Source organism: Eumetopias jubatus, unplaced genomic scaffold (assembly GCF_037043125.1).
Source record: "Eumetopias jubatus isolate StellerSeaLion01/CBP00866 unplaced genomic scaffold, mEumJub1_p1.0 scaffold_4, whole genome shotgun sequence".
Taxonomy (NCBI): domain Eukaryota; kingdom Metazoa; phylum Chordata; class Mammalia; order Carnivora; family Otariidae; genus Eumetopias; species Eumetopias jubatus.
Window position 1 is genome coordinate 54,884,896 of NW_028274810.1, and position 12,190 is coordinate 54,897,085.

At 43.0% G+C, this 12,190-nt stretch overlaps 1 protein-coding gene across 1 annotated transcript in view; it reads right to left on the reverse strand.

Moving 5' to 3' along the window:
* ROR1 (ROR family WNT receptor 1) overlaps positions 1-11,901 on the reverse strand; it is a 180,974-nt gene extending 169,073 nt beyond the window's left edge. The window contains exons 1-3 of the mRNA XM_088022847.1: positions 11,870-11,901; positions 10,436-10,491; positions 8,688-8,759 (exon numbers count right to left, since the gene is read on the reverse strand). Of these exons, the coding sequence (XP_087878973.1) occupies positions 8,688-8,759; positions 10,436-10,491; positions 11,870-11,901 (160 nt within the window). The remainder of the gene's footprint in view (positions 1-8,687; positions 8,760-10,435; positions 10,492-11,869) is intronic.
* Between the last annotated feature and the right edge of the window lie 289 nt (positions 11,902-12,190).

Consider the following 12,190-nt stretch of genomic DNA (forward strand, 5'->3'; position numbering starts at 1 on the left):
GAATGCCTTACTGACAGCAGCCCATGGAGGAGGAGACAGGAGGGCTGATGGGAGGGACTGGTGTCAAAAGCCAGAGCTGGAAAGACCACTGAGGCTGACCCTCTGCTTCTGTGGTGGTGCCCACTGGCAAGTCCCTCCCCTCTGAGCAGGTTTAGAAGAAGCAAGATTGACCCTCTAGGCATTTTCCTGTACTTTATGACAGAATTCCATAGGCCTCATCTTGGAGGTTCCTTCCCTAAAATGCATAGACTTACCAAGTAAAGAGTCCTAGAGAGCCCAGCTTGGTTGAAGGGGAACTGATTTCCACATCACGTGCTTCCATGCTGGGTTCTAGGCCAACGGACCAAGGACTTGTCAATTAGCAAGGGATTAAGTAGACACAGCAGAGCTGAAAAGAAGCTCCCCTGCTTTCTTATCAAGAAGGTATTCTTCTCACTGTTTCTAGGATGAGACTGGATTTTTAAAAAAAATTTATTTATTTGACAGAGCGCACAAGCAGGGGGAGCAGCAGAGGGAAAGGGAGAAGCAGACTCCCCACTGAGCAGGGAGCTCAATGCGGGGCTCGGTCCCAGGACCCAGGGATCATGACCTGAGCCAAAGGCAGATGCTCAACCAACTGAGCCACCCAGGCACCCCTAGACTAGATTTTTTTTTTTTTTTTGCTATAAAGGAAAAGGAAACTAACAGTGGAGACTAACTTTGGATGGTCAGGAAAAACTTAAAATCTGTGTGGATGACAGTGACAATCATGGCAATATCTGAAAAGGGGAAGAGGATTCTGGGTAGAAGGAGCAGACAATCAAATGTCCCTGGTCAGGAAAAGAGCTTGGCTTCCTGGAGGAACTTCAAGAAAGAGAGTACATCTGGTGCAGAGCCAGCCGGGGAGTCCAGTGCAAGGTGGGGTTTGAGAGAGAGGCGATGCTGTTTTAATGTGCGCCAACTATTGCCCCAAAGCTGTGATTTTCCTGCATGGCTCTGTGATTCTGCCACTGTCCTTTATGTCACCGTTACCAAATTATAACCCCTTGTGCTTCAAATTTCTTTTCTTTTCCTTTTTTTTTAAGATTTTATCTATTGACTTGAGAGAGGGAGAGCAGGAGAGAGACTGAGCAGGAGGGAGGACCAGAGGAAGAAGGAGAAGCAGGTTCCTGGCCAAGTAGGGAGCCTGATGCGGGACTCGATCCCAGGACCCTGGGATCATGACCCGAGCCGAGAGGGAGATGCTTACCCAACTGAGCCACCCAGGCGCCTCCCTGTGCTTCAGATTTCTAACCTGCAAATTTTTCTCCACAAAAACCACATTACTCAAAATATTGCCTTTTTTGAGAGTTAATGATCAGATTATCATCAGTAATGATAATCCCTTACACTGAGATATTTCAAAGCATTATATACAGACACAGAATCCATTTTAGAAAAATTTCTTTTCATAAAAAGTAGGTTTTAGAATTTTAAAGCCTGAATGGGCACGAGAACATCATCTCATGCTCTGAGGAGGAAACACAGGTTCAGAGATGTCCCTCAGATTCTAGCTGTTGTCTATTAGAGCAGCACCTTTGAAGAGAAATAGAACAGAAGACACACATGCAAGCTTCATGTGTAATTTTGGATTGGCTAGTAGCAACATTTTAAAAGGATTAGGTAAAATCAATTTTACAATATATTTCATTTAATTCAATACATGAAAAGTTATTTCAACATGTAGCCAATATGAAAATTATTAATGAGATGTTTTAAGTTCTTTTATCATATCAAAACTTTGAAATCCAGAAGCGTTTTACAGTTATACTACATCTCACTTCGGACTGGCCACATTGCAAGTGTTCCTTAGCCACAGGTGTCTGGTGGCTACGACACTAAACCATGCAACATTGGAGCCTCCTAATGAAGAAGGCAGCCAGATCAAGGACTGCTAGCCCCCTCTTTACAGATGAGAACACTGAGGCCCAGAATTTAACTGACAAATCACTGACCTGGTGGTGGAGTTGAGCTGGGACTAGAATCTATGCTCCTTGTCAAGTGCTCTTTCTCAAATCATACTTCCCTCCCCTTGGAGAATAAGAAGGAAGAATGGGAAGCGTAAGAACTACCAGAAGCAAGTACCCATCTGTACTGGAGACTGGGATGGGGCTTCATACTTGGTTTCACTCTTATAGGGACCCTTTGGAGTTGATGTCCCTTCTCCCATTTTCCATATGAGGCTCCTGAGGCTCCAAGTGCTTCTGTTGTTGATAGTGGCAAGATGGTACCTGTCCTTTGAAGAAAATGCTACTACCAGTATGAGCAAGATGTTGCTTGAGGCTGTAGGGGACAAGGGCAGGCTGCCCCACGATGGGCCACTCTGGCATGAGTGTTATTTTGAGCTAAAGGTAATCAAAACCCAACAGAAACAGGAAAAGCTCCTCTCCTGAATCTCAAGCGCCTAAATTTACATTGGAAAAGAGAGCCTGCAACTGGAAAAGAGCTAGGAACAGAAATTCCCCTTTACCTAAGAAAGTTATCTGCATAAAAGGGCAACCTTCTTTTCCCAAACATCTCCTTTCACCTTCCTGCACAATGGCCTTCCTCCCCTTTGTATCCTTGGCTCCTACCTCTCCTTAGCTCAGATAACTTCATATTGCCTCATTGTTTTTGGAATCTCATGTCTGTGTGGATTCCCCACACGTATGCCTATTAAATTTGATTTTCTCCTGTTATTCTGTCTCATGTCAATTTGATTCTAAGTTGAGCTAGAATGACCTCGAAGGGCAGAGAAAAGTCTGCCTTCCCAACAAGGCCAACACCCAAATTGGGGCTGTCTTAAACATCACAGGGCTACCCCAGGAATTCCACCAGAAATTCTTCCAACCAGCTACCAGTTTTGAAGATGGGACACTGAATGGATAAGCTCTCAAAGACCCCAGTCCTAGGAAGGCTGTTCTTTAGCCTGCCAAGTACCAAGACTCCTGCCAAGTACCAAGTCCTTATGTTGCTCCTTCACCCACTGCCCCTGCTCCAAATCCATACAATCAGGAGTACAAGAAAAGGATCCAGCTACCTCATTTGGGCTAAGTGTGAACTAAGGTCCAAGCTACAGGCAAGTCAATATCATTTAAATTGACTCCTTAAGTGCCAAGGACAAACCAAGTAACAGAGAAAGTGGACAAGAGGAAGCAACCCCTCCTGAAGCAGAGAACCTGGTCACAGTTCTTGACAGTCAAGCTCTCAGGGAAGAGGTGGGCTAAGGGACTGAGGCCAGCATGTAACTATCTGTCTATTATGACCGTGCAATCAGATGTCCTTGGCACAACACACAAGTGTGACCCAGAGATGTGTTTGTTGGCCAGGGAAAGTCTTAGGTGATAGATTCAAATGTCCCCACTCCAGAGGTGAGTAAAAGGAAGTTCAGAGTCACAGTAACTCCAGAGCTCAAGCTCATTAAGAACCACGCTGTACACTACCCTACTATGTGTAAAGCTCTAAGCTAGTAGAAAAAGCCAGGCTCCATTTAAAAAACCAAGGCAGGACAAAAAATACCCCCAAATCTAGTCTGTCAGCACAGAGAATTATTTGAAGTTGGAAGCAAGCCTTGGTATTTTTTTAAGTAGGAGGTTCCCTCCCTTTCTGCTACCTACGGGTGCAATTTCCAGTCCTTTCTCCAAAAGAAACATTTGGCTTTCTACAGAGAACCTCTGAGACCTCATGTGACTGAACATGGAAGAAGGGGAAAGAGGCCCTCATCACACCCCATCCCAAAACCCCCATGGGGAAGCTGAGGTTGGGCCCCTGTAGATCCATTTATTTTAGAAGGTACTTGGTTCTGAAGCATTTGTTTCAGAAATTACCCCCATGCCCCATCAATAGTAGCTTTCAACGGCTCTTCCCGGGTGGGCTTCTCTCTGTTCAATTTCATTTCCTGTTGGAAAGGATAAACAGGTAACTGTTTAATGCCACTGACTGGACTCATTTAACAGAAAAACAGGACCTGAGTGAGGCTGGGGGACCAGGGTGGGGTTGATGGGTGGAACGGAGCAGCTGGGGGAAGAGAAAGGCATTAAAGAATACCAACGGATGGGGCTTATTTCACTGCTCCTACATATGAGGGAGCATGGCCCACAGGAGGAGGGAATAGGAATGCAGAGGAAGGAGTGTAATCAGCTGCCACTTTGAACGTGGATCCCTAGACTTGGACTGGAAGCCTTGGTGGGGATCCTGGCACTGCCCCTCACTGCTCGTGCCCTTCAGCCAACTCCTTCAAGCCTGATGAGCCTCAGTGGCCTGTCTGTTCTCCCATACAAGGTAGTATGAATTCGAATGATGCATGCAACATGCTTAGCCAGTGCCTCGCACATAGTAGGTATTCACTTGCAGAAGCTATGAATCGGCATAGCTGGGATAGGAACCCAAACAATTCAGCACCTTGTTTCCTACTACATACCAGACACTGTGTTGGGCAATAAGAGCATGAAAGAGCCCCTGGCTTTAAAAAGGCAGGCAAAATATAGATAATTTCAGTATAGTATGGTAAGGACTCTGATCAGGATAGACATGGGGTGATATGGTACCCCACATATGAAGTATTTGGAGGCACTGTTGATGGTCAATGGGATTGATAAAAAGGATTCATTCATTGTCTCTCCCTCTCTCTCTCTTTAGAATGCAAGGTCCAGCAAAGCAGTGATGCTACCTATCTTATTCAGCACTATGCCCTTTAGGAGCACTAAGGGAATGCTTAAGGCGGCACTTAAGTAAGAAGGAGTTAGACCGGAGGAGAATGAGGTTTATCAAAGGCAATCCAGTCAGAAGAAACCACATGAACAAAGGCGCAGAGACTAGAAGTAGAGTGATACATTTCGGGAATTAGAGGCAGGTTGTTAAAACAAATGGAGTAAAAAGTACTGGGGTAGGGATGATGTGAGAGGAGTCAGCAGGGTAAGACCACGGAGAACCTTGCTTCTCAAGCTAAGAAGCGTGGTGCTGATGTGGGTGAACGTTCATGTGTGCAACATTCATCCGGAGTGGAAAAGCTGTGGACATGGGCTGATCGAATCGGATCTAAAATCTCTAAAATATGCTTTCCCTACACGCCTGCCAAAGTACCTATGACTTTTGTTTTACTGTAAAGCCCAAAGTAATAATCATATTAACCGAAAACAGCCGTTACTTCTTACTCTCCAATTAATTTATCAGATTTGCTAGCCAGGTCAATTTTCACAACAACCAGATGAGGTAATTACTTTTATTATCTCATCTTACAAGTGAGGAGACCAAAGCACAGATAGGTAGAGTGGCTTGCTCAAAGTCACACAGAATTTAGGTAGTAGACACAGGATTCAAACTTAGTCACCTGGGCCCCAGAGTTCATTCCCTTAACCACCATGTTATCTCAAATCTATCTTCCAGTTCACCATTTCTCTCTTCAGCTGAATGCATCCGCTGTTTGACCCATCTGAATGAGCTTCTAATTTCTATAACTCTGTTTTTCAGTTCTAGAATTTCTACTTGGTTCTTTTAAAATCTCTTCTTTTTATCATGTTATCCTGTGCTTGCCCTATGGTTTCTATTTCCTCTTCACCATGAGACATTTTATTTATTTATTCTTCCCATGAAATATTTTAAACATATATTCTCTCCCAAATCGGTCTATTGTCTTTAGTTTTAAGGTATGAGCTTCTCTGTGTGTTTTGTCTACTGACTCTTGCCAAGGGTGGGCTTCTTTTATTCCTCTCCTGCACATACTATAATTTTTAAAGGCGAACTTAACATCAGTAGGAATCTGCTGTTGTTATTCAGTAGTTCTGATTTTTAAAATTTTGTTTTTGGTGGGAGCGCCACAGGCACTGCAATGTAGAGACATTTTGTGAGCTGCTTTTAGGTTGTCCCCTGGGAGGGTCTCAGAGTTTAATCAATTCCAGACCAAGTTTTTACATTCTCTTCTTGGTTTGTAGCTTGTGTACGACATGAGAAGAACTCCAACCCCCAAGCCCCACATAACACAGGTTGGGGCCTGTATTTCCCCTGGGTGACCCCAACAGCCCAGGGTGGTTCACAGACTTCCACACCACACCCCAGTAGAACTGTCCTTCTTTCATGCTCAGTCTAGTCATTCCTCACTGACAGCCTAAGCAGCAAGTTTGTTTCCTATGACCTCAGTTCTCATCCCCATGAGATACTGAAATTCTAGCCCCCGAGAACCATACACATTTCCCGTATTTTTATAAAACCCTTTATTTAATTCCTTCTTGCTGATCATTGCTCTATCATGGAGCTTGTTCTTCTGGTACCTGGAGATTTCTCCTTTTTTGGGTGCCAGCCTGTCAGCAAATTTTTTTTCATTGTGTCCTTCCACCAGCATCTCTGTGCAATTAGGGGGGAATGTCCCTTGACAGCCCAATTGACCAAAATGACCAGAAGGGTTTGATTATACATTTAGATATCAGTCTTTCCCACCTGGCTCTGTGTTCAGGGAGGACGGAGACCTTTGTCTAATTCATCTTTCAATACTAATTTTTCAGACAGTGCCCAGACCAGAGTAGGAAGCAGAAAAGATTTAATCAATGAATGACTTAATTAATTCATTGAGTTAATCAATGAATTAATCAGCTTTCTTTCTCATTCTAAATGGGAATGAAAGGCCATATACTAATTTTCTTCTAGAGAAATATGACACCAAGAATCTCTGGAAAGCCATCCACGTCCTCTGGAAGGCCACGCTGAACAAACAAAGTTTGGGGCCAGTCTTAGTCCAGCTTTTGAGCAAGTAGGTTCACAGCTATTGACACTACTTTCCTGAAGGGCACCCCCTGCTAATTACAGTGCTGGTCTGGTAGAAATTCAACGTCTGGCAGCCTCAGCTCTTGACTGGGGGTTCTGCTGCCTTTTTAGCACGTAACTGATGTCCTTTTATAGCCATAACTGGAACCTGATCAGCAATATGCAGTGTACAATGATATCATTTTTGCTGTTGGTGCCATAAGGAGCTTGCCAATTATGTTCACATTCTTGAAAACACCTAGCAAAGTGCTTGTCACAGAGTGGGCACTGAGTGGACATTTAGTGTGCTTGATGTCTTCTTTCACATCAAAAAAAATTCCTAAATATTTGTTGAAAATCTACTGCCTCCTGGGCATTGTGCCTGGTGCTGGACATGGAGAGGAATAACATAACATTCATCCTAAATTAGAAAAAGAATGTCCAAAATAATGTTGACAAGAGAAAATTATTCTAAACTTCCTTTTATTTAAGGTGAAAGGATATCTCACGTCATCCCACCACCCTAAAATGCCTAATAAAGTATAAGCATCAACATAAGCTTGCCTATTACTGTTTTATAAGGTTCTTTCTCTCCAGGGAGAAAACACAACTCTCAGTGAACACATGAACTGACAAAGAGAGCTGATTATAAAAGGCATCTGACATAAAGGACAATGATTTCTGAGCTTATATCACTACAATCCCAGAATCTAGAATCACACCTGAACTAAAGCAGAAACTCAGTAACTTTGTTGAATGTATTTGCACGTATATATACAGATGTGCCCATCCACGTATACGGCCTGAGATAAGTTGTGACTCATTATTCCACACATATTTATTGAGGATTTCCTATGAACAAGAGTCTGTCCTAGATTTTGTGATGGAGACAAAGACAAAGAACAAGAACAAAGTAGAAATCCTACTTACAAGGAACTTTCAGGCTTCAAAATGAGATAGACAGGTATATAAATCACCATGATATAACACAGAAAATGCTAAGAGAAGAAGAGGGGAAAGGGCTATGGAAGTTCCAAAGAAGGAAAGGCCCCTTCCTGCTGAGGGATTAGATAAGACTGTGGCTAATATAGAATTTGTTCTTGGTCTTGAAGGATAAGTAATTTGTGCAAGCAGAAGGGAGAGAATGGTTACTGGCAAGGAAAAAAGGGGTGATTCAGGTGGAAAGAATAGCTTAGGCAAAAGCAGGGAGGAAGAAAAGCACAGGGTATATAAGAAGAAATAGAAATTTCGCCGGAGATGCATAAAGGGACATAATGGGGAGTAGAGGGAAACAAGCCTGGAAGGGTTGGATGAGCCAGCCTGCAGGGGCTTTGAATGCGTCCCAACTGACCATTCCAGGACACAGGATCTCTGTGGAGTAGCTGGTGCTTAGCATATGGCGGAGCTTAATTAATACTACAACAACTCCGTAGCAGGAACCTGTTCCCCACATGCACACAGGAAGCCGCCATCTGTACGCACAGGCAATTACAAACATTCCAAATACTCTGCTCTGAACCCTGCAAGCACATCAAATACTCACTGTAAAAGGTCACCCAGCAAACAGCTCTGATCAATCCTGGCTCAGGCAGAATCAAATCCCCTAAATAAGATCCACTAGATGCAATGTCAGGAAGGTCAGAAACAACCCTATTTCACATCTTGAAGCATTTTTACCATATGGAACATTTTAGAGGAAGAAGGAAAAGGAAAGGGGGGGAGAAACCTCTCCAGAAATAATAGAATTCCAAGTAATTAAACGTTAAATAATCACAAAGTAAGCAAGGGATTTATTTTGCCCCCCCCCACCCCCCGCCAAGGATCTAAGAAGCAGTTGATTTCAAAGAAGGCCGTGCCAGGATTAAAAATGGAGTCTCACGCCTCCTCCCCACCACCTCCTCCTCCCCCTGTCCACCTCCCCCCCACCACCTCCCCTACGCATCACCATTGTGTACCTTTGTCGAGTTCACTTGAAATGTTCCACGATGAGGTAGGCACTAACTCAGCAGTGACTGACAGCTCTGTTTCTGGAAAGAAAAAGAAGGGAGGGGAGAAAGACAAGGGTGATATTAAATATATAAGTAACTTATGGGCTGTTAGAAGCATTACAGATTTCCAAAGGCCCTGCCTTCTGAGAGAGACCAGGGCAATCCCAGAGCTTTTAAGCTGGAATGGGGCTCTGCTCACCCAGCAGAGGTGTCTGCCTTACAGAGGCTATCCAGATGAACAATCTGTAGACCAGCTTGCAAGGCTGTTTTCTTTAAAACGTGGGCTTGAAAATTAAAATACAAATATTTCATGAACAAAAAAACCAAGTCTGCAGAAATGACCAAACATTATCAAACATAAACTTTTCTTTTTCTTATTAGAAGACCACTCCTAGACTAATATATTCAATAGTCTTTCCATGGAAAATGAGAGCCACATTGCTCTTGCTGATTTTATTTGTTGTATTCGTGAATTGATAGGATTTCTATTAATAGAGAAATCTATGTCTCTACATTGAAACTTATAGTCAAGACAAATGAAAGCTAAGTATTTGAATACAAGAGTCAACTGAGGTAACTAAACTTAAAAGGCAATTTTCAAAACCACCATAAATTTGGGGCCGCCTGGGTGAATCAGTCGGTTAAGCATCTGCCTTCTGCTCAGATCATGATTCCAGGATCCTGGGATGGAGCCCCACATTGGGTTCCCTGCTCAATGGGGAGTCTGCTTCTTTTTCTCCCTCTGCCCCTCGCCCTGCTCGTGCTCTCTCTCTCTCTTAAATAAATAAAAGCTTTAAAAAAAAAACCACCATAAATTAAAGCAAATACACAAATCAACAATCTAAAGGGCACAATACACTATGAAGATTTAAAAACTCTTCAGTAATAGATTGTAATACACAAATGATGTTTTTGTTGTTGTTTTTGAAATTTTAAGCCACGACACCATCTACTAGCACATTTTAATAGGGTTTCACTAATCTCCCCTTAGGCCATATCTACACACACACACACACACACACACACATACACACACACACACACTGTATAATAGAACTTTAGTTCTGAGCAGGATCTCAGAGAACTCAGAGCCTCTGACATTAGATATAGGGCACCAAGGGGCACCTGAGTGGCTCAGACTTTGGCTCAGGTCATGACCTCAGGGTCCTGGGATCCAGCCCCATGTTGGGCTCAGCACTTAGCGGGGAGTCTGCTTATCCCTCTCCCTCTGCCCCTTGCCCAGCTCGTGTTCTCTCTGTCTCTCTCAAAATAAATAAATAAAATCTTAAAAAAAAAAAGATATATGGCACCCATGCTGTCAATTCTCCTTCCTTCAATCTGGTACAGACATCATTATCAATTATGGCCCTTTTTGCCCTATTAAATCTGGGATCTGCCTTAGAGCCTTTTCAAAACAGTACTCTAGGTAGCCACTAAAAATGGTTCTGAAATGCAAAGTGAACTTTTTAGTGAGCGGAAGAATTGGGATTTAAATCCAGGTCTGTCTAATTGTCCACACAGCTCTAGTAGTTCATGCTATTTGGTACTCAAGTCTGTGAAACCTGATTTCTTTTTCATCTTACCTCTCTGGCTTCCCCTTTTTAGATAAGCAGACTTTCTACCACTTCCTTATTTACTGATGGGGCTTGGCTGCCACTTGGCCACAGATGCCACACACCATAGTCAGTGAGCTTTGCCAAGAACAGGATGTTTACCCACTGAGACCTTGCAAAGGCCCACTTCTAGTTTGTCTACTGGGTCTCTGATCAACCTGTCACACAAAGCAGAGACAAAAGGGCTGTTCGGTTTGTGCAGACCTTCTAAGGTTTTCCTCTTTCCCTGTCCAAGAGCAGCTGGGAAAGAAAGAAAAACCACACACACCCTACCCAACCCAAATGGCCCCAGTCCCCTCCTATGTCCTGAGCTAAAAACAGCATAGATTCTTTTAAGGGGACCTGAAGCCAGATGGTAGGGCAGGAAGCTGAAAGCACATTAGATTCCAAAATATGAAATGAAAAAGAAAAAAGTATCCCAAGTAGGAAAAATGCTTAACCCAAAACCACAGTAGAAGGCAGTGCTTCTGCCTGGTATGAACCACTTGTCCTAGGAATGAGTATTTCGTGCAGGTGACTTCATGAGGAAGATCTAATTGTCTACACTCGGGGGCCCTCCATGAATGACTCCAACCACAGCTCCACTCTCACCCCAATCCTGTTGCCACCCACTTCGGCTCTTTGAATAATCGCCCCTTGTTTGCAGTATTATGGACAGCTGTGGTTCACCATATAAAAGGGCTCATCAAGCACTCCAATACCCGGACTTCAGGGAGCTTGGGAATGGAAACATGGCAGCCAAGGAAGCATTTCAGCAAGGAAGCAAAAGGTGGGGAAGTGGTGGGATTAAGATCGACCTTGACAGTATTTACATTCAACATTTTCATAGCTTCATCTTACTGCTGCTCACAGTTAAACTGCCAGAAACACAGGTTTCATTTTACAGTATTAATTTTATAGAAAGTTAGCTCTATGTCACTTGGTTTTTCTAACCTGAGTTTGAATTGCTGATTGAATATAATTTGGGACCGATGACAAATGAATAGATTCTTGGCACTGCTAACAGTAAAACTGTTCCCCATGTGTCCCTGGACACTAATTGCTACTCCGCTCTTGGACTGCGGCAAAGATCATTTCAATTCACAAGCTTAAGTGATTGTGATGATTCTGAGGAATTTTGTTCGCAGCCTCAAGATCTATTCCTTTAGATAACTACATGTTCAGCTTTTCAGATAAAATGATAATAAAAACATAAAATATCTTAAAATATGAATAATCTCCCTGAAAAATATTATCTTCCACATTTTTTAAAAGAAAGGCTGATTATTTTCTGTGAAAAGTTAAGTAATGGTAATTCCCCGTCACAAAAAATGATGTTAATAAGCTTCCCCTCCCCCAAAAGGAAGGTTGACCTTTACATGAGAAAAATTCAGTACTTCTCAACTTGCGCTCCATGGAGTCCAAGGTCAGTAGCAGCTTTAGAGAGAGACACAACCACCAGCCTTGACCACGTAGGATCTCCACTGATGGATTCAGCTTCTTTCCTACGTCCTCATCATGGCAAACGGATGAGATATTTCCAAGTACATTTAATACCTGACTAGCAACATCTCTTTGTGTAAAATCATTGTGGTAAGAGCAAACTGGTATGTGCCAATTAGGAGATAGTAGAATATTTAATGGAAACACACACCTAGATTAAAATACTAATTTTATGATCATGAGCAAGTTACTTAACAACTTTTGACTTCTATTTTCTCATCTGTAAAATGGAGACAATAAAAGACACCTCCCAGCACTGTGGCAAGGATTACATTAGATTACGGTCCAAAAGGGGTCCTGCATACTGTCCAGGACAGTGTGGACACTTGAGATCTTCTGTGCCTTCCTCTCTGTCTAGTAAGGCAGATAATAACC